The sequence below is a fragment of the Micromesistius poutassou genome, assembly GCF_964030765.1.
Source record: "Micromesistius poutassou genome assembly, chromosome: 2".
NCBI classification, from domain to species: Eukaryota; Metazoa; Chordata; class Actinopteri; order Gadiformes; family Gadidae; genus Micromesistius; species Micromesistius poutassou.
Window position 1 is genome coordinate 8,575,573 of NC_140272.1, and position 23,727 is coordinate 8,599,299.

Sequence of the window (23,727 nt, forward strand, 5' to 3'; positions counted from 1 at the left end):
GAAGATTTTTCACAGCAACTCAAGATCCTTGTCGAACCATGAACAATTGTGTAACAACAAATAAAGTGTTGTTAACCTATTTCGATGACAGTAGCTGAAGTTCTAGTTTGATCACAGCTTAATAATACATTTTCTGGTATCGGTGAAGGTCTTCCATTGGTCCCAGCTTGAATACTTCACTTTGACAAAAATACACACTATAGCTGAAAGTAGAATTGTATTTTAATGTTTTAATTAGTGTTCATTCTTGTTAATTTAGGAATTTTACCTATTTGTATATGCTTTAAAATGAATAAACGAGTAACCAGGCACTGTGTAATCCAAATCCTCTGAAAAGGTAAATGCTCTTCAGATTTCCTGGTGAGCCCCTGCTGACACCAGTTCACACCAGTCCTCCTGTTGCAGACACAAGTTCTCACCAGTTCTCACCATGGCGATGGGCTTCATCGCAACACCACATATTCCTGCTTTAAAGAACCGCTTCTTTAAAGGAATGCTGATACATAGTCTTTAGTACAATTACTCTGTTTCCACACATTTTAATATAAATGGCAGAGGACAAAGCTTCTTAAGGAAGGACGATGGATACTAAAAATCAGACAATATTCACAAAGTTAAAAACCTCTTCTATCACGTAATCATACAAAAATACAGATTCAAAATCAATCAATTCCAGTAATGTCAGTAAGCCTTTTCACTTTCACACCAAAGCAGAGCGCTGTGGTTTGTGAGGCTGAACAGAGAAAGCGTCAGTCCAAGACAACGCTCATCAGCACATCTGAGATCTAGGTGGACTCCATCGACATTTTGCACTAAAGCAAACATTAGAAGGCATCGCAGCCTAGCAAAGCACATCTTGGTCTCGGCTCCATTGAAACATCCGATACAGGGCTACTGCTGGAAACCACCAGTACATAACACTACTGCTGTCATCGTTTTAAATAACAGGAAAAACAGAGAGAGAGAGAAACGAATGGAAGAACGAAATAGATTCATAAATCTACCCTGAGTTTATATTATTGCAGTCACGGCGGAACAACAATGCCTTGTTGATTATCACAGGAGGATAACGGGGAATGCTGGTGTTGGGGACACCGTGTTCACACACTGAACATCTAGTGAGATGCAGCCATAGAGAGGGGCTTCAAGCTGCTCTTGCCCCCCAACCCCCACCCCAGTCAGTGCTGTCCGTTGAGGATGTGGAGCCCCCCGGACCCCTTCTGCTCCCCGTTGTGCCGGGCTGGGGCCACCTCGTCCTCCTCCGTCAGCTGGGCCTTCCTGCGGATCTCCTCCAGAGAGTAGTCCTGCAGCAGGGAGCCGTTCTCAAACACCGTCACCAGCAGGTCCTGAGGAGGAGACAGTCAAGAGCATGCATCAGAGAGGAACCTCTCTCAAACACCAACAGGTCCTGAGGAGTGCACCTGCCAGGATGCTGCGGCCCCAACATGGTGTAGCGGTACACAACAAGAGCACTGTGTACAAACAACACATCTTCTTCTTCTTCTTCTTCTACTTCTACTTCTACTTCTACTACTACTACTACTACAAATAGTCGGGATTTAACTTATTATACTCAAACTATCATACTCAAAATATATTACGATATGAACATATTTTAAAGAACCTATCCAATTCACTTGAAAAAAATTGTAATGTACAATTTCACAAAATATTATATCATAACTTTTATGAACATGCTTCAACAGGGGCCGAGAGTAAAACTCCCACACACACAAAAAAATATAAAAAAGGCACAGAATAGCTTCGCCAATTTAGAAAGTAACTCCACACTATACTCATGACGTAACTTTGCTGCCATCTAAAGGATAAAGAGGGATTGACAAGGAGGTGGCGGAGAAGGTAGGTCAGATAATCTGGTTAACTTCAGCCTGCATAAAACCTTAAGGTGACCGCGTGTTCTTACTTAAAGGACCAGTAGAACCATTTTGGTTTAAACGTATTAGTCTGTCTTCTATGATCTCAAACATCTGTTATTTTTGTCATTGTAACTAAAATAATAGAGTAATCCTCTGTTGATGTTTTGAGGAGACAAAACATCAACAGAGGATTACGCTATTATTTTAGTCGACCCGCTCCTGAACCACCCTGCTCTGACCTCACCTTCTGTTCTCCTGTGGTGTCAACCCCGTGGGGGCACGCTAACGGGTGGATGTGTGGCGCTCCATCACGGAGCGGTTGGTGCTGGCTTGTCCGGGAGGGTGGAGCGTCTCTGGCACTATGTAGCACAATGCTACGGTGTGCTGCACACTTGATCCTACCACACCGCTCAGGTGACTCTGCCCAAACCCAACTACTTGCAGCACAATAAACACATCAAACAGCTGCCATGGGTCGTAACCATGGAGACAACTCCTACACCTCTGTGGTAGAGCTCCCAGCCCAAACGTTGGTTCTTACTTCAGTGATAAGGAAGGGAATAAAAAGTGAACGAGACCCACCTCCTCAGGCTTGCCCACCCCTTTCTCCAGCGTCTCCAGCAGGCCATCAGAGTTCCTCCTCAGGGACAGCTGGCCCTTCTTGGAGCCCTTGGAGGGGTCCGTCTTGGGCAGCTTGTACACGTCCATCTAGAACAAGACACACACAGTCAGGAGCCCACTCCGTCTCAGAGAGAGCTACACTCAGCACGTATACATGGAGAGTCATAATCTGGTAAATAAACGAATAACACCTCAACGGAGGGGTGTTCCACAAAGCCGGTTTTATCACTTACCCAGCTAAGTTAACCCAGGGTTAGCGGCAACCCTAGGTTTTCCGTTCCAAAATGACCACGGCATGTAAGTTGCTATGGAAACATATGCTCTCAATCAAACCTGGTCGGAGCAGGTTTTGCGCAGGTTAAGTTTGGAAGATAACCCGGTTTTGCTCAGAGTAGGCTATTTAAACCCACGTTTATCGCAGCTTTTACGTGTTCGCCTGTTGATATCGGAGCGCAAATAATTTGTGCAATTCACAGAGAGATTAATTAGACCACGGCTCGACATATTGTCCTTTCCGGATGACTTTTTGCTGGAGAGATATAGTTTTTCACGTGATTCTTTGATATATTTAAATAGCCTTCTCCAACCCTACATTGCAAATGTTACCAATCGTGGATCTGCCCTCAGTTCACTACAAACAATTTGCATAGCTTTCCGTTTTTTTTGCGACGGGTAGCTTTTTGTACAGTGTAGGAGATGCTGAGCACATAGGCAAAGCTACCGTCTGCCGCTCCGTGCGTCTGTCTTGCGCTGAAGCGGTTGTTGCGTAACTTCATGGAGTTTCACCAACTTGCAGGTCAGCATTATCTACTTTAAGTGTTCCCAAATGGCTCCGAAATTATCCTTGTTGACTTTTCATCTGGGTGTTATATTTCAGGATTTCCTAATGTAATTGGGTGCATTGATGGCACACATCCAATGTGAGCAATACATTTCAACAGGGTGCGTTGCATTATGAACATATCATAGACCTCATATAATTGTTGTGCTTGTGCAAGATAGCTCAAAGTTTGTATTTGATCGCAGGGCAATTCGATGGGGATCTCCTAGGAGATCGAGGGTAGGGTATCAATGCCTCCCGACGCTCATCACCCCGTACCCTAATCCCGCTCCTGGACCACAGACAACATTTAACCTGGCACACAGCAGAACCCGCGTTAAGATTGAAAATACATTCTGGATATTGAAGTCCAGATTCCAATGCCTACGTGGACTAAGAGTTTGTCCGGAACGGGCATGCGATGTAATTGTTGCATGCGCCGTCCTCCACAATATAGCCACTCTGCGCAAAGAGATGCCTCCCCACTTTACCCGTTCCTCGAGGAGGAACACATTCGCAAATGTTTGTAAGGGCTGACAAAGGATGCGAGACCACATTTGCAGAAATCATTTAAATAAAAACAAATTAAATAAACACTTTTCTTCCATCATTTTTATTCTTTAGTTGCTGAGGGAGGAAAAATAATAATTAGTACCTTGATCGGTAAAATATGCGGCCCGTTTCGCCATTTTGATCAGGATTTCCATGATCCATACATCACGTCTTTATAGGTTTGCCGTGAACGCGCACAACCCTGTGTTAACCAACCCCGTGTTGATTGAACTAATTCATAACCGGTGCTGTGGAACCGACAGCTCTGGGTTAGTCGGCACAGGATCGGACAACCTAGAGTTCAGCGTTAACTCTGTGTTTGTTAAACCTCCGTTCTTGGAACACCCCTCTGGACTTGTGAAATGCATGTAAACAAACGCAAATAAGAGGATAACGCGGATAAGAACGCTGAGATAAGTCGGCGTTCTACCTGCATGTATACTCAGCATTGTATGGCATATGGGAGTTTGCGTTCTGCACATGCTCGAGATCTTTTCCGGGGGCCGTGAGCCGGAAGTAGAAGGAGACGGTATTCATGTTGTTGTCACCATAGACATATAAAAAATTCTTATTTCTTTATAAATATAAATATTTCTTTAGATGTTTATTGTTGTCGCCGTCGGAAAAACAGAAACGGTAATTAGGGACCGAGCCAAACATGGCAAGGTCCCTATTGAAACCCTCATGTTTATTCTTCTTCTTATTATTATTTTTAGTCGACTTCGACTGCATTTTTCCCCCCCTGCACATATTCGAAAACTCATTTTTTTTTGGTGCATTTTGTGGGACTGCTGTAAAATTTGATATTCTAGCCCTCAAATTCACATTTGCCCCTAGGTGGCGCTATACCAACTATGCCAAAATTTCAACGTTTGCACAAGCATAACTCGTCACCGGTTGGACCTAAACTCATGAAACTTTGCACACATATGCAAATCCTCATAATGAAGAAATTTGCAGATACTAACTTAGCACTTCCGGTAGCCAGACTTTCCGCCATTTTGAATTTAGTTAAAAACAGTAAATTCCCCAAGGATCCCAGGTTTTTCGACTTTGACAAAATTCCTTTGGCACATATCATCTATGGCCCATTATCTTCAATCTGACGTAAGGATTAGTCTGTAGGATAAATTTCAAAGTACCCATGAGCCATTGAGTTCAAAAAGGGGTGTGTTTTTCACCCCAAAAATAGTAAATTGCACATATCTACATTAATTGTACTCCTATGGTGTTGGACCTCTCTACTAAAGTTGTTCAGAATCAAATTCTGAACAAGAATAAGTCAACAATTTTTCAAATGGGGCGTGGCTTCGAAGTGGGCGTGGCATGTTACTAAAATAGCCACAGTTCATAGACGCAATGTTTGATTTGAGCGGGACCAACTCAGTGGCCGTTACGTACCAAAGTTCTAACTGCTCAATTAAAATTAAGTCGATTTAAAATACAACATGGCCGCCAGAGCCTCAAAATCACTGTGCGGAGACCGTTATAGTTATGAATATGAAATTCACAGGACACGTGTAAACTGGTGCCGATAGCTCACATACCAAAATTCGTGTTTCTATTTTTTGTAGCGCCCCCTACAGGAACTTTAAAATGCAGCCCCTACGTCACATTTCACCAATATGTATGAAACTCAGTATTCACGTACAATGTGCCCATACCTACAGAAAAGCCTCTTGGACCCATGCCCCAAACTCCACAGGAAGTCGGCTATTTGCATTTCTAATTTTCACTTTTGGCGGCCATTTTGAATTTTTTTCACTTTTTTGCCTTGTATTTGAATGAACTCCTCCTAGGGAATTTATCGGATTTGCTTCAAAATTGGTCAGTACAGTCATGAAGTGGTGCTAAACCAAAATCGTGCTATTTGTGACTGTACGTTGAAGGGCGTGTCCGTGGCATGCTGTCAAAGTTGGCCATTTTTGAATTCCGTCGCGTTGTATTTGAACTAACTCCTCCTAGGGAATTTATCGCATCTGCTTCACAATTGGTCAGTACAGTCATGAAGTGGTGCTGAACCAAAATCGTGCTATTTGTGACTGTACGTTGAAGGGCGTGTCCGTGGCGTGCCGTCAAAGTTGGCCATTTTTGAAATCCGTCGCCTTGTATTAAACTAACTCCTCCTAGGGAATTTATCGGATCTGCTTCAAAATTGGTCAGTACAGTCATGAAGTGGTGCTGAAACAAAATCGTGCTATTTGTGACTGTACATTGAAGGGCATGGCCGTGGCGTGCTGTCAAAGTTGGCCATTTTGAATGGAATACTTTCACTTTTTCGCCTTGTATTTCAACTAACTCCTCCTAGGGAATTTATCGGATCATTGATGTAGGGTTAATAATGTTAGTTAAAGTTGTTACAACATGTAATTCAGTTAAATGTGGTCTTACATGTTAATGTCAAAACAATCAGTAGGACACCACAGGGCACCTCTGCTTCTACAGATTACATAAATTTGCGAATTTTTTTTAAAACTGCGCTTTTTTAAAACTGCGCGCAGTGATGAACGGGACCTCGTGCCGGCTTGCGGCTGCGTCACGTGCGGTCCTAACATGTGCACATCTTGCCAGCACACATGTTACGACGGCACGTGACGCGGCCGCAAGCCGGCGCGATTTTTTTTTAAAACTGCGCGCAGTGATGAACGGGACCTCGTAGTGGCGGCTGCAAGCCGGCGCGAGGTCCCGTTCATCACTGCGCGCAGTTTTTTCTTCTTCTTCTTATTATTTTTAGTCGACTTCGACTGCATTTTTCCCCCCCTGCACATATTCGAAAACTCTTTTTTTTTTGGTGCATTTTGTGGGACTGCTGTAAAATTTGATATTCTAGCCCTCAAATTCACATTCGCCCCTAGGTGGCGCTATACCAACTATGCCAAAATTTCAACGTTTGCACAAGCATAACTCGTCACCGGTTGGACCTAAACTCATGAAACTTTGCACACATATGCAAATCCTCATGCTGAACAAATTTGCAGATACTAACTTAGCACTTCCGGTAGCCAGATTTCCCGCCATTTTGAATTTAGTTAAAAACAGTAAATTCCCCAAGGATCCCAGGTTTTTCGACTTTGACAAAATTCCTTTGGCACATATAATCTATGGCCCATTATCTTCAAACTCACATAAGGATTAGTCTGTAGGATAAATTTCAAAGTACCCATGAGCCATTGAGTTAAAAAAGGGGTGTGTTTTTCACTCCAAAAATAGTAAATTGCACATATCTACATTAATTGGACTCCTATGGTGTTGGACCTCTCTACTAAAGTTGTTCAGAATCAAATTCTGAACAAGAATAAGTCAACAATTTTTCAAATGGGGTGTGGCATCGAAGTGGGCGTGGCCCGTTACTAAAATAGCCACAGTTCATAGACGCAATGTTTGATTTGAGCGGGACCAACTCAATGGCCGTTAGGTACCAAAGTTCTAACTGCTCACCAAAAATTTAGTCAATTTAAAAAACAACATGGCCGCCAGAGGAGGGTCGATCACTCTGCGGACACCGTAATAGTTATGAATATGAAATTCACAGGACACGTGTAAACTGGTGCCTCTAGCTCACATACCAAAATTCGTGTTGTTTTTTTTTGTAGCACCCCCTACAGGAACTTTAAAATGCAGCCCCTACGTCACGTTTCACCAATATGTATGAAACTCAGTATTCACGTACAAGGTCACAATACCTACAGAAAAGCCTCTTGGACCCATGCCCCAAACCCCACAGGAAGTCGGCTATTTGCATTTCTAATTTTCACTTTTGGCGGCCATTTTGAATTTTTTTCACTTTTTTGCCTTGTATTTGAATGAACTCCTCCTAGGGAATTTATCGGATTTGCTTCAAAATTGGTCAGTACAGTCATGAAGTGGTGCTAAACCAAAATCGTGCTATTTGTGACTGTACGTTGAAGGGCGTGTCCGTGGCATGCCGTCAAAGTTGGCCATTTTTGAATTCCGTCGCCTTGTATTTGAACTAACTCCTCCTAGGGAATTTATCGGATCTGCTTCAAATTTGGTCAGTACAGTCATGAAGTGGTGCTGAACCAAAATCGTGCTATTTGGGACTGTACGTTGAAGGGCGTGTCCGTGGCGTGATGTCAAAGTTGGCCATTTTGAATGGAATTTCACTTTTTCGCATTGTAATTGAACTAACTCCTCCTAGAGAATTTATCGGATATGCTTCACAATTGGTCAGTACAGTCATGAAGTGGTGCTAAACCAAAATCGTGCTATTTGTGACTGTACGTTGAAGGGCGTGTCCGTGGCATGCCGTCAAAGTTGGCCATTTTTGAATTCCGTCGCGTTGTATTTGAACTAACTCCTCCTAGGGAATTTATCGGATCTGCTTCAAATTTGGTCAGTACAGTCATGAAGTGGTGCTGAACCAAAATCGTGCTATTTGGGACTGTACGTTGAAGGGCGTGTCTGTGGCGTGATGTCAAAGTTGGCCATTTTGAATGGAATTTCACTTTTTCGCATTGTATTTGAACAAACTCCTCCTAGGGAATTTATCGCATCTGCTTCACAATTGGTCAGTACAGTCATGAAGTGGTGCTGAACCAAAATCGTGCTATTTGTGACTGTACGTTGAAGGGCGTGTCCGTGGCGTGCCGTCAAAGTTGGCCATTTTTGAAATCCGTCGCCTTGTATTAAACTTACTCCTCCTAGGGAATTTGTATTTGAACTAACTCCTCCTAGGGAATTTATCGGATCTGCTTCAAAATTGGTCAGTACAGTCATGAAGTGGTGCTGAAACAAAATCGTGCTATTTGTGACTGTACATTGAAGGGCATGGCCGTGGCGTGCTGTCAAAGTTGGCCATTTTGAATGGAATACTTTCACTTTTTCGCCTTGTATTTCAACTAACTCCTCCTAGGGAATTTATCGGATCATTGATGTAGGGTTAATAATGTTAGTTAAAGTTGTTACAACATGTAATTCAGTTAAATGTGGTCTTACATGTTAATGTCAAAACAATCAGTAGGACACCACAGGGCACCTCTGCTTCTACAGATTACATAAATTTGCGAATTTCTTTTAAAACTGCGCTTTTTTAAAACTGAGCGCAGTGATGAACGGGACCTCGTGCCGGCTTGCGGCTGCGTCACGTGCGGTCCTAACATGTGCACATCTTGCCAGCACACATGTTACGACGGCACGTGACGCGGCCGCAAGCCGGCGCGATTTTTTTTTAAAACTGCGCGCAGTGATGAACGGGACCTCGTAGTGGCGGCTGCAAGCCGGCGCGAGGTCCCGTTCATCACTGCGCGCAGTTTTAATTTACATTTACATTGCCACTGTAGCCACAAAGTCTGATACTAAGGCCATGCCAATCGACTGACCTCATTGTTGTTTAGATTCCTTGAACTGTCTTGCAGCCTTGCCCGCAGACATATCCACCTCCCCCATAGCGTATTGCAGTTTAACTTGGCCTTTCTCGTCATGGCGGACTTCAGCCATGACATGAGCCACTTTCCACGATGGTCACTCACCCTCACCTTTGTTCCCTTTATATTTACTACCCACAATGCAAAAGTTCCCGTGTAAGAATCTTGTTCACCCATTGACTTACTGAATGTATCCTTGGTAACTTTGCTGGCTGTACTTTCTCACGATCATGCTCTCAAATAAAGTAAAATATTTAGCGCCCTAAAAATATGTTTTTCTTCATCACACACAGCCAGGAGGACAGTCAGAAAGAAGCCCTCAGCGCCCCGGCCCGGACCTACCCCCTGGCCGTTGCTCTCCACGTAGCTGCACTTGAAGGCGCAGTTCAGTGTGTCTCTGTTGATCTTCTGCAGCAGGGCGCTGCCGCAGCCGAAGAACACGTTCTCCGAACTCCATCCCTCATCCCTCAGCTTCTGCAGGATCTGCAGAGGAGATGGTCACACCAGGGTCAGAGGGAACGCAGACGGACAGACGGACGAGGAGAGGGTCACACAATGGTCAGAGGGAAATACATTGCCAATTTATGTGCTTTTTAAACTTTTTAAGATACCTAGAGCTGCTGGGTACTTTAATACTATGTCTTTGAGATTTGCTGGGTAGTTTAATACTATGCCTTTAAGAGATGCTGGGTAGTTTAATACTATGCCTTTAAGATACTGTTACAACCATTCCATTTCTCTTTTGGGTCGCACCACGAATATGAACTGAAATCCCCGCTCCATGTTCTATGGGCTTTACAGTTGTGGGGCAATTTTTGCAATTGAATGTGGGCAAATGATATCAAAACATGACCTTTAAATGTGTTATCCTCTAGCAAGTCAGGATTACAAAAAAGAAAGGCGGTGGAGAAATGGCTCAGAGAACAGCGTTTCCAGTGACCTGTTCGATGGAGCCCAGGTCGATGCCGTCCCCCTGGATGATGCGCAGGTACGATGGCAGCAGCTTGTAGCCCATGGAGTTCACGGAGCTCCCAAAGCACTCCTCCAGGATCTGGATCACCTGACAACAACACAAGGACTTCAGTGACCCTTCAGAGCCCCTTCCCCTAGAGCACGGGACGGCATGTGGCTCAGGAGGTAGAGCGGGTTTGCTGGTAACCGGAAGGTTGCTGGTTCGATCCCCGGCTCCTCCTTGCGAGTGTCGAGGTGTCCCTGAGCAAGACACCCTCACCCTGACTGCTCCTGACGAGCTGGCTGTCGCCTTGCACGGATGACACCACCGTCGGTGTGTGAACGTGTGCATGAATGGATGAATGTTAGTATTTATATTGTAAAGCGCTTTCAGTGGCAACTGGTTAAAAAAGCACTAAATAAATGCAGTCCATTTACCATTTAGCTCAGGGCCAACAGTCCTACTACGTTAGAGCAAAATCCTTGGCGGGAGACGGTACAAGGCCCGGGAACTAAAACATGGACCGTACACCCTTTGTAGCTTTGTTAAGGAGCGATCTACTCAGAAGGACATATTAAAGTTAAGCGTATTTCTGCAGTGGCCAGTCTACATGGTGTTGATTTGAAACCTTAAGAGACGCGACACGTGTTCAGTCGGGGTCTAGAATCAGGATGTTTCAGTGTGTCTTCCATACTTTTATATTTGAACCAGAGTTCAACCGAAGTCATTACGATTATAACATAATGCAATGTATGTATTCAGAGTGCATTGTGAATTATGAAGCGGAACGAAATACTAATTGAGGATGATTATCAGGCAAGGACTTCCTGCTGTGACACCCACTGTGTTTTCCTTCTGGGATTACTTTATGACCATGGTATCTTAGCTTGTTTCCCTCCCACAATGCAGTGCGGTTCTCTCCACTGAGCTCCAGCAGCAGATCTAGGCAGGGGGGGGGGTCTGTACCTGGAGCAGGGTCTCGGTGGGGTCCCCAGAGTCGGGCCGGATCACCAGACAGGAGTCCTCGGAGCGTTCCATCACGCGGTCCTTCAGCTTGTCCCCCCAGATGTGCTTGCACGCCTTGAAGATGTCGTAGCTGTCGCTGACCACGGACACCGGGCTGGTGGGAAACTGCTCTAGCATCTGCTCAAAGGCCTCCTTCTCTCGGCTCCGCCCCCAGGAGATGATGGTGCTGGGTTTAAAGAAGGGACCAAGAAGAATGAGATGCCATGTGACCAAATGAACAACATGTTGGCCCGGGAGCATTGACGTATGCATACATTTGATCTTCCAATAAGATAATAGCTTCACAGTATAATTATTGTGTGTTGTCATCGGCTGCTATTGATGCTGATATCCACTTAACATAACAACCATTTTATTTTCTCCATGCAAGTTGTTATTACAATATTGCCGAGGTTTTGTACCTTGGAGAGAGAGGGAGTGTGAAAGTTCATACTATCACCGTCTGTGTGAATAATATATATGTATTCATAAAACAGGAAGCTAAAATCAAGCCTTCTAATTGGTTCATAGGACGTCTAATTACTTTGCATGATTCAGTATGACTCTTCGTCTGAGAAACTATAGTGCGATATCTACGGTATTTAGCTAGCTTAAACAAACCACCATATGTCCCTCCTTGACCGCGGCGGAGGGCTGCACCTTAGTGGTAAAGAACCACGTACCACAGCTCCACCACCACATACCTGTGTTCCGCCGCCGGGATGGAGAAGCCGGCCATAGGACAGCTGTAGTAGCGCTGCGCCATCAGCAGTCCGGCCACCGTGTCTGTGCTGCAGAAGTTGACCAAATGTGCGGCTCCTCCCAGAGCTGCTGACTGGGGAGCAGCAGGAGAGGGGAGAGCGTTGCGGTGAGTCAATACACCACAGGCCTGGGGTCAGGGCCCGAGGACATTTACACAGCAGATTGCAGTGCCTTAGTTACTTTTTTCTCATGTATATATATATATATATATATATATATATATATTATAGCAATTTGTGGACATTATTTACATATTGACCGCCAGTTCAACAAACAAAGACATTGACGTCAACGGGAGGCGGCATGTGGCTCTGGAGGTAGAGCGGCTTGGCTGGTAACCGGAAGGTTGCTAGTTTGATCCCCGGAGTGTCTAGGGATCTGCTCCCGACGAGCTGGCTCTCGCTTTGCATTGCTGACACCACCGTCGGTGTGTGCATGTGTGCATGAATGGGTGAATGTTAGGCAATATTGTAAAGCGCTTTGAGTGGCCACTGGTTAGGAAAGCGCTATAGAAATGCAGTCCATTTACCATTTACGTAAACACCTTTCAAATAAAACATTTATCTGACACCTGTCCTCATGACATGATTAAGCCACAGAGAGTACCATCCTCTCTAACCATGAGCACCATGGCCCTGATCTGTACTGAGGGCATGAAAGGGGAGCTGGGACCCACCTCCTGGGAGGAGACGCCCCGGTAGCCGAAGTCGTGCAGCCGGTTCTCCAGGCCCTCCGTGCTCCCGCTGCTGGCCCGCAGGTGCTTGGCCAGGATCTTCTTGAACTCCCTGGACACAGTGGCAACCGTGATGGGGTACCACATCTGGACCAGCATGGTCTGTCCAGTGGAGAGAGAGAGAGGGGGAGGTGGAGTGAAGGTAGGAGTGAAGTTAGTTATTCTCTCAGTGCAGGCTAAATCTGCACTGAGAGAGCACATGAAACAACACAAAAGAATCCATCTTATGTCGTAACTCAACAGACTTCTAGCTAACAGGGCCTGTCTCTCGGTCCCCTGTATATACCTCCCGTAGAGAAACTCAATGAGCATTCTCTTGTACCGCGTCAGTGTATTAAAGGGGTGATATTATGTCACCAGGTGTGAGTGGTTCTAGCCATTATTAGCCGTTTGAAAATCTGCCTTTTTCTGTGTTTATCACTAAAACACAGTGGGCGTGTCCATCTAGACATATCTATAGATACGCAACATTTGCTACGGTCCACTGGGTAGGCTGGTCGACGGATCTATCAAGCATACATCTAGGTGGGACACTTCCACTAGAGATGTCACTAAAAGAGAGGAAAAGGGAGATCTTCAAAAGGCTTGAAATGGCTAAACCCACTCACAGCTGGTGACATAATATCAGGGTTTCAGTTCAATTGATGTAAAGATCAGTTGTGACGTTTTGACCTTTTCCCAAAAAAGGAAGCTACCCATTCTCCAGGCAGACATACGTGTTTCCTGAATAAGGCATTCAGCATATATCTCGTATCAACATCAGACCCCATCCAGAAGTGAATTCCAAACTTGTTGTTGAGTTTGTTAGCGAAAGCTACTGTTTTTTTTTTAAGGAACAGATGTTCTTCCACTGTGATATTCACTCTGAGTTTTCTTTAGCGATGAACTAGCTTATCTATCGGGGCAATTATTTGTCTCGATCCTCTTTTACAACTTTGCCTTGAGAAAGATGTGCCGTGTAGTAAGTGGGAAGGAAGGAGGAGGACCTTAAAGAGCAATCACCACGTTTTAAAGTGCATAGTAGGGTTATTATTTAAAAACTAACACTACATTCAGTACGTTTACATGCACAGCTTAATCCGATTAAAGCCATAGTCCGGGTATACACGGCGGTGAGTAAATCGATTCATTGGCCGAAGCGTGTCATGCCCCGGTACGATAGGTGGCGCTGTACCCATTTCAACTAGTGGTAATAGAGCCACCGGTTGACCTCTTTACATCACCAGCAACAACAAACTCAGGCGGCATTCGAGAAAGATGTTTTCAGTAGACAGCTGTCAGTTCACTTTGGGTCCATATACTCCGCAGCCGGAGGAGTCCGCATACGACCGAGAGGTCGGAACAATGGAGCGTCGGAGAAATGATATGGACCCGAAGTGAACTGACAGCTGTCTGCTGAAACATCGCTTTCTCCTCCATGTTCGTTTCAATCTTGGCTTCAGAGAGTCAAAGCCAAAGTTAATTTCCCCCAATTATTTTTTACCCCATGGGCGAGATAAACCCCACTATGTCTTTACTTGTCTTTACTTGTTGTGGAAGTACCAGAGAGTCGGAGAACCCGACGACGCAGTCTCTAAGATTCATAATATCAGAGAATACCCCCCGTCAGTTCGGCCGCAGCGCAATGAATGAATAAAGATCGTAGTTATTTTACAACCTTGTTGATGAGAAACATTTAGAAAAACAAACAGTGTGTACTGAATGCATGTTGATGATGATACACTCCTTATAGGGGGTAACTACATTGACACGACACTGACTTCCTCCATCTTCTGCGCCAGCTTTTTAAATAAATCGCCTATCCGAAGTGAGTTGACAGCTGTCTACTGAAAACATCTTTCTCCCGCCGGAGCAGCCCCTCCACCGCCCCTCCGCCGCCCGTCCGTATACGGCATTCCCCGCCGCAGCGATCTACCTATTTGCCGCGAATAGGTAGATCGTAAACACGTTGGGAGAAAAAAACATTTATTTTGACAGATGTGCCCAAAGTTACTACTTTACAACCTCGTTGATGACCCACATTTAGAAAAACATGTACTTTTAATTCAGCCTTGGGTGAAATCTAAGCGTAGCGTCTGTGTGCTTCCACTTTTAATGAATGCATGCCATGCGCGCTCCCGCGGCCGGGACACAATTCTTATAGGGGGTAACTACATTCACCGGCTTCCTTCATCTTCTGCGCCACCTTTTTAAATAAATCGCCATTTCTCGTCTTCCGATGGCGACAACAACAACACGACTATCGTCTCCTTCTACTTACGGCTCACGGCCCTGGGAAAAGATCTTGAGCATGCGCCGAACACAAATCAACGCATAATCCAATTAGACTCCGTACATGCACACTTAACTCGACTATGAATCGCATTATCAAGGGGTCTTAATTCGACTATGAGAAACCCAATTCGATTTGATTTTAGCTTGACTAAGGTGTATACATGCATCTTAATAATCCAATCATAGTTGGACTAAGCCAATAATTAAACTTTCTTGAGTGTCATGTAAACGCACTGATTGATTGACTGAGTTATAGTTAGTTCCTGTTTCGTCTTGATATTGTCAGCCCTCTTAGATTTACTATAGCCTAACTACTACTTCTATTCAAGCAGGCATTTTTGACTGGGATATATTGCTGTTTTACTTTCTGTTAACAAACTAAAGCAACTTTTTGTATTGTCACTTTTGATAAAAGCATTGTGTGGGAGTGTGTGTGGATGACGGCTGGTTGAAGCAGCCTCACCAGTCCATCTGATTGGACTCTGGGGCTATTTCCCAATGTGAAGGCTGCAGCATTGCTAGAACGCTTCCTTGGGAGTCTCGTCCTATGGAGATGAGGCAAGAGTGCTGGCTAGAGTGCTGCCTAGCGATTGTAGCGTGTTATTGGATACAGTAGTTAGTTTAAACAACAGCTACGTTCATATTTAAAAAAATCAATCCATGCAAAATACAGCCTCATTACGTTGCAAAAACATAATAAAAAAAAATTGCACAGGTCTTTAAGCTTAATTGTTTACATTAACATCATTTATCTATAAAAAGCAATACATCACGAAATATTTCTGAAAACATTCAAATAACTTCACTTGTGTAAAGCAATGTTTTAAATACCCCCGCAGCATGTGAACGCAAAGGATTGTGGGGATTTTGGCTTGTTAAGGATGCATCGATGCATCCTTGAAAAATCTCGAAATTCTCAAAAACAAAGGACGCGAAAAGGGCGCAAATTTCCGAGAGTTCTCAACATTGGAACAGTGCTTGTCGGCGCTCATGACGTGGCGTCCTTAAAAGGGCGGCCGTTGAGCATGCTTCCTTCACATTGGGAAACAGCCTGGGGCTGGGTGAGGCTGCACTCCTGCTGCGCATTGAGCAATCAGTGTGCAACAGGTTAAACCAGCCGTCTCCACACACACACACTCCGCAGGTCTCCTGGACGGCAGCGAGCGCCCTTGCCATGTTCAGTATCTGTTGCAATAACCCAGATTCACAAACCGGATTAAACCTCCTAGGTGACACAGGGTGCGTCACCTAGGTGGAGTGTAGCAATGTAGCAAACGTTGCTACACATCGAAAGAATGGTTGGAATGTAAATGTAATACATGTAGATGTTACAATAACCACAACAGTAGGCCAACACAAAACTCCAATAATACGTAATCTTTACAAATACAGCTAAAACTGATGTACTAAAATACATCATTGAACTCAAAGAGGCATTTGGATGTATTCACAACTATTTGGATTAGTGAAAATAACATTAACATTAACACACTCACACCTTTCTCAAGGCCAAGTAGTGAAAGTTGCCAAACCGAAACCTCAGACACGCGAGGTGACCGGTAAAGATTCAACGAATAGGGAAGTGAGCAGTGGCTTATTGTCAAAGTATGATGGCGACATGGCATATGATGCCACTCTAAAGACTTTGTCCCCCCATCTATTTATTTATCGCCATTGACAACGGACTCATATGGCCTCGGTGTTCTGAAGTCCACAGGGGTTGGTCTACTCAACAATAAGCCAAAGCAAACAATCTTTTCATGAGACTAGTAACGTGTCAAGGTGCTTTACTTAAAGCCTACATATGCAAAACGCGCAATACATTTAGGCTGCTGTTCAAACAGGCCTTCTCTGTTCAGTCGACAAATGAAGGCCACTTAGTGAAAGTCGCTTTGGATAAAAGCCCCGACCGAATGGTTCAATAATTATAATGCAGTCCAGTGTTACAATGACCACAACAGTACAAGACGGAATAACAAAAATGGAGCCAAGCTCACACATTATACTGACTAAAATACCGAATGAAATTCAAACATGCAAGCATTTGCAGCGTGAACTCAAAACTATTTTGATCAGCTATTAAGTAGGATAACCTGTCTTTACTTCTAGTTGTAAATAATGTGTTCACTAGATCTAATGTGTTCACTAGATCTAGTGGCCCACTGGTGTCCCTCAACACAAACGCTCCTGCTGGTCTTCGATTATTCAGTGGTACCAGTACAACTAGTGTTCAAACCATAACTCAGTCCAGACAAACCCGGTATAAACTCACACAGCAACCCTCCTCCTCCTCCTCCTCCTCCTCCTCCTCTGACGATGCCGCACAGCGCATGTTGTTAAAGGACCAACTTCTGATGTCTTCATGAATGGCTGCGTACCCATCGCTCACCACAATATGTGTATTTCACTTCTCCACAGTGTCTCACCCCTGACATAGCTCTCATGGTGATCATACCTCTACGTAGTTGGTGAGCCAGAAGAACTCTGGGTCCGTGTTCTCCACGGTGAAGAGCACGTTGCCCCGCGGTACGACGCGCCCCTCAGGGACGGCTTTGATCCGGATCGGGAGCCGGCCGTCGTATTTCTGAGGAGAGATGACGCTCGCACACTCAGTGAACGAGCAGTGATACCGTCTGTCCCCGAGCTCGATCACAGCCCCTCCTGTTCCTCATTAACCAACAGCCCCTCTTAGGCTAGCTACCAGAGCATACGCCGTCTTTGTTGAAGAGAATCATAAAGGTAACATGGGTAATATGGTTCTTTAAATTAATGTAATAATTATTTATTAGGACTGACATCATCTAAAGTGTTTTTGAATTATTGAGAAACACAGCTGAATTACACATAACACTTTGCATGCTAAATGGAGGCTAGGATCTGTCTTAGAGTGTAGAGAGAGAGGCACGCTGTTCATACCTCTAGTATCTTCCTCCAGCCATGTTCGTCGAACACCGTCTGGCGGAAGTGCATCTGGTAGAACACCTTGGCCTGCTGGATCTTCTCCTCCGTGACCACGGTGCCTGAGGGAACACATACAGGTGGTGCTGAGAGGAACACAGAGCCAAGAACAACCAGGGCAGAACCAGGAACTCTGACTTATGTGAAGAGGATGACCAAGGGTTGAGTGTTCATTTTATTAGTCTAGTATCAAATGTGAAAGTGTCCTGTAAGTTAGTAACTTCTTTGAATAGAGGTAATATATTGCCCAACTCTAAAGTTAGTAATTTCTTTGAAAAAGAGTAAAATATTGCCCAACTCCATGGCAGGCTCACTGCTAACCCTTCTCTCTCAGCCTGGCTTGCAGCCACATTGGCAAGTCAAGTGTTCTCCACACTCCCTCCAATAAAATAAGGTTGCTTCAATAAATATTGGCAATATTTATCGTCACAGCTCACGAGTCAGTGATAATTAATGTGTGTGTGTGTGTGTGTGTGTGTGTGTGTGTGTGTGTGTGTGTGTGTGTGTGTGTGTGTGTGTGTGTGTGTGTGTGTGTGTGTGTGGGTGTGTGTCCACAGTATACGTCCATTGTAACATTTCACAAATGATTTCCTCTCGCCGATCAGAGCCCCCCTCTCTTAGTGGTCTAATCATTGGTACGTGAAAACAGTAGTGACCCCAAACAGTACTTGGGTTGTTATCAGTCAGGTGTGCTTGTTTTCTTTGCTTTATTTCTGTTAAATATTATCTTAGGACTAAAATCAACAGTGCCATCTGGTGAAATACAGATCTTGATTCTACTTTCTGAAGGGTTAAAAAAGGGCAGCAACAGTACCAGACATTATCTCCATCTATTATGTTGTATATTAGTCTATATTGTATATTAGTGTGCTCTTTGCCATCTATCGTCACTATTGAAAAATGTTGCAATATATGCCAATGAAATGTCTGAATAATTGATATAAAGGTTGTTGGATAAGGGTGGTTGGCATTCTTTCCTCTTATTTCCATACAATCTCCTCCTATTATCATGTTGGATAGTGGAGTGGCCAGGCTGTCGGACTCCTGGACCAAAGGTTCAATTCCCAATGCCAAACTTGCCTTATTCGGCAAGATGCCTCACCCCTCCTACATGATGTCATGGATCTGAATTTACATGAGGTCTCTTTGGAGAATCGGCCCAAATACTCCAGGTTAAATTATTCAAGAGTTAAAAAGGGAGCTTTTAAACTGAAAAATCCTATTCCTATTATTTCATTTTTATCCAGCACAGGTTTAAATGACAACATCTGAAGGAGGTTAGGCCTATTCATAGTAATAAACTGAGGTGGTGTAAAGAAGTGTCCTTATTTTGAGTAAGGTTACGTCCCACTATTTAGAGCAGGTGGTGTATCCTGGTACCTGTGAGGTACTTCTTCAGCAGGTACTGGAGCCCAAAGAACACCACCTCGTTGAACGGGGAACCCTTCTTGCACCGGCATTCGAAGTAGGAATAGATCTTGCTGACGTTGGGCGGGTACTGCTTGTAGTGTGTGATCTGGGAGAGAGCAAGAAGAGAGAACATGGTTAGCAAGGGAAATGAGGGAAGACGTTGAGTTGCATTTTGTTTGGTATGAAATGTTCTTTACAAATTACAATGGATTGATTGCCATGTTGCTGTGTGTGTCATACTGTCATTCCCAGACATCTGTCTGGATAAAAACACATCTCTTTAGAAAAACTTTAATTTGCCCCTAAATTAGTGGAACAACGTCCCACAATATCCGAGAAGTAATCAACAATGTTATTGTATGCTAAACCTATAAGGTTTGAGGGCTCTTTTTATATGTTCTCAGTGCAGAATAAGACCAGGTATTATAACTAATGACTCTAATGATTAGAGTGCTGTCCTGACTCTTTGTTTGTAGCTCAGATAGCCACTGTTAGCTCTTTAATACGGTAAACAGAACCGTGGTTCCTAACCTAGTGATCCGGGACAACATGGTTGGGTCGATAACAACAGTGTTGTTGACGAATACAAAACTGGAATGGAATCCACACACACAGGACCTTTGAACTCTTATGAATTAGGTTCCCATTTTTTCTCCATCCAGTACATTACATGTTGGATTGTGAACCAGAGACCTAGTCCACATACGGCCTCTTCTCAACCCTGAACACTTTGGCCCCAAAGCTTGTGCTGCTGTCATGGTGCTTCTGTTTGAGGCCCTGTGATCATGGGATGCAGAGTGGCAGGATAATAAGCGCAAGGCCTAATTAAATTAACCTGCTAGGTCCCATGATGCAAACGTGAGGGGAAACCAACAAGCGGTCCACTGTGGGCCTAACTCTTTAAGGGGACGACAAGTACGCCCAACATAGCTCTGTAAGCAGGAGTTCAGCCGTTGACATCGTTCCAGATCTGAACGGGTTGCTGGGTTTACAACATTTCTCTAGAATACAAGTTTCCATTTGAGTAGAGCTAAACTACCTTGGGTACATCTATCCTGGAGACAAAACTACACAAAGCACTGAAACACTCATCAATCAATTGCATTTCTACAAATGGATTAATCACCTTCATAATTGTCATTGATGTATCAATCATGTAATGCCCATAGCTTCACTCAGACATGTTGTTGTACATCTAGGGCTTCATTATGTACGACAATTTGCCAACTGATTTTGTGATGAGATTCAATTTAAATGGCCTTGACCAAACTTCAGAATGACGCTAAAATTGTACCAGCATCGTTTCACAGGTAACAGCAGTGCACTGGGACTGATGAGACTTGTGAGACCTAAATTGATGGAGGCAATGGCTACCATAAACTATATGGCTACCTTTGATCTAGCCTAACAAACAAGCTTTCAAATACCATTAAAGTTTAAACTAATGAGAATGGCATCAGATTGTGCTAAAGTACTTTTAACGTGAAATGATCCTAACCCTGGTAGCCAGGTGGGTCTGGAGCTGAGCTCTCCACAATGCCCCATCAGCATCTCCATTATCACTCTGTCCTGAGAGTCCCGTCCAGGGAACAGTCCTGGTCCCCTCTCAGGTCCTGGTCCTCCTCTCTCAGGACCGGTTCCCCTCTCAGGACAAGATCCCCTCGCAGGACCAGTTCCCCCTCTCAGGACCGGTTCCCCCTCTCAGGACCGGTTCCCCCTCTCAAGATTGCCTCGCAGAACAAGATCCCCTCGCAGGACCGGTTCCACCTCCCAGGACAAGATCCCCTCGCAGGACCGGTTCCCCGGGCTCAGTGGAGCTGAAAGGTCAGCCAGTAGGCATCGGGCCCACTTGGTTTCAGGAAACCGGAGAAGGACGGCGCTTACGTTGCCGTGACATCCGACATTTAGGTGACCGATGCCGGCGGTGGGACGGTCCCACATGGGGCACGGGACCAGCCATCAGAAAATATGAAGCGAGGTAATGGAGGTCGGCGAAGACTTCATTTTGTGACGAACCAAAGAGAAAACGAAACATAACATGTCTGTGTGTTTCGTTTTCCGTGAATCGCTAAGGTCATTCTCCTCAGAGAACAATGATCCCAAATGTTCACCAATTCTCCTACAAACTCCGTAACTCCATATGTTGTGAAGGCGTCCTTTAGAAACAGATATTATTAAGACCCGCCACATAAAGCTGCATTTCGACCTGTTTAATAGAGATCAAGTGCCTGTGGTGTGGTCCTATTTAACCACGTTCAGCACACCGTGGCTGATCATCCAAACCAGTCCTGTTTTTCATATTGTCTTTAAGGTTCCTCACATCACACACAACCAACATCCTCACCAGAGACCCTACTACACCCAGAGGAACAGCCTTGTCAGTCATCGGTAAGAGAAGGGTCACTCACCTTGTACGAATCTGTCGCTAGTAAGAGATTAAAATCATGTGCTGCCATTGTTATTATGAATGAGTTTGATTTCCTATTGGCCCCGTTTACTCGATATCGCCAAATCGGACCCCGGATTATATTCGACTAGTACCACCACTGGCAAACGTCAAGTAGCCTAACTTGGTGTGTTTTTTTTAGTCTACAAACGAAAGTCGTGTGGACATTGTTTCCAGAAGAGCAGGGTTGTAAAGGGGCGGTGCGCCGTTCGTAAAGCAGCGCGTCATGAAGCACCGCCCCCCGTGCGTCACGGGGCCCCAGAGCCACGGAAAGAAGAGCAGAGCACAGCAGCAGGTATGAAAGCATATATGTAGTAAAATTCAAATGGAAATGCAATTTGCAATTTGCAATTCAAATGGGAATTCAATTTGCAATTTGCAATTCAATAAGTCATTACATTATGCAATTGACAATTCATTATGCAATTTAATAATGTAATTTGTAAATACGTTATTCAAAGTGTATTTTAATATGCAAAGTGACAATGAAATCCTCAATAAAATTTGCAAAAGTTATAACAATAAAAATAGAATAACATTTTGTCAAATTTAATGAGTTCCTTTATTCAAATTGAAAAGCTATACGGCATTTCAGAATGTTAGTAAACAATAGCCGTAACGACACTTCCGGGTGGCAGAACGAGCGGCTACCACTGACCAGAAGCCATCCAGCCGGCTGTAAACACAAATAATAATGAATAATAATAAATAAATAACAATAAAGACTATGTCACACAGTCAACAAAACATTGCTGTTGATCTGAAGTTGAAACGATGACGAAAACTATATTAATATAATATCATATATTATATATATATATATATATATATATATATATTAATGAGACGTCCCGTAGCACCCCGCAAGAAGAAAATCATTAATTCAAGCCATTTACTCTGTTTTCTCGATCGTGGAAGGGTTTGTTTACTAGTGGTGCCAACGGAAAATGCATCGGCTTTTGCCACCCGGAAGAACCTAGTGTGACGTCATGGGGAATTGCCGTATAGCGTCCCCGTGATTGCAATGCACTTCGCCACGCTCCGTGTGTTGCAAAATTCAAATGACATTTCAATCCGCAAAACACTTTGCAAATCGGGTCTGGGCGGGAACTACGTCACTTGCTCGTCAGACCAGCTGATCATCCACGCACGTTGCAATTTATTTTCTATGCCTAGCATTGTGCCAGATTTGACTCTTAATAGGTCTATGGTTTGACTGAAGCCGTTTCTCAATTCGCGTTCTCGTGTGTTCTCGTGTACTTGCGTTCTCGATAAACGTCATCAGTGGTAGCCCAAGCACTGTTCCAATTCCAAGTACGCGAGTACTGTCGTAAAACCCGGAAGTGTTCTCGATGCGTTCTCGATGAGGCTGTTCTACCGAGGATGCATCGGAGGTGACTCGTGTGGACTTGGGACCGTTAAATATCCCAGAATGCATCATCGAGTCCGCTGCTGTTCCAATTGCAGGTGCGTACTCGCGTTCTCGGAAGTCTGTACTTGAAAGTCCGGACTTGCCAAGTACGTACTTCCAAGTCCGCGAGAACGTAGTCCGCGTACTTGGTATTGAGAAACGGCCGTAAACTCAGGCCGTTTCTCAATACCAAGTACGCGGACTACGTTCTCGCGGACCTCCGATGCATCATCGGTAGAACGGCCTCATCGAGAACGCATCGAGAACACTTCCGGGTTTTACGACAGTACTCGCGTACTTGGAATTGGAACAGTGCTTGGGCTACCACTGATGACGTTTATCGAGAACGCAAGTACACGAGAACACACGAGAACGCGAATTGAGAAACGGCTTCAGTCAAACCATAGACCTATTAAGAGTCAAATCTGGCACAATGCTAGGCATAGAAAATAAATTGCAACGTGCGTGGATGATCAGCTGGTCTGACGAGCAAGTGACGTAGTTCCCGCCCAGACCCGATTT

General features: G+C 44.4%; 1 protein-coding gene across 1 annotated transcript; it reads right to left on the reverse strand.

The window, feature by feature from the left end:
* Window positions 1–210: 210 nt before the first annotated feature.
* Window positions 211–21,966, reverse strand: nampt2 (nicotinamide phosphoribosyltransferase 2). The gene is made up of 11 exons (XM_084463826.1): window positions 21,757–21,966; window positions 19,319–19,454; window positions 17,897–18,000; window positions 17,436–17,564; window positions 12,650–12,808; window positions 11,916–12,046; window positions 11,173–11,398; window positions 10,195–10,314; window positions 9,597–9,737; window positions 2,460–2,585; window positions 211–1,346 (listed from the first exon to the last, which is right to left on the reverse strand). Exons 1-11 carry the CDS (start codon window positions 21,802–21,804, stop codon window positions 1,179–1,181), a joined length of 1,488 nt encoding a protein of 495 aa, XP_084319952.1. The 5' UTR covers window positions 21,805–21,966; the 3' UTR covers window positions 211–1,178.
* Between the last annotated feature and the right edge of the window lie 1,761 nt (window positions 21,967–23,727).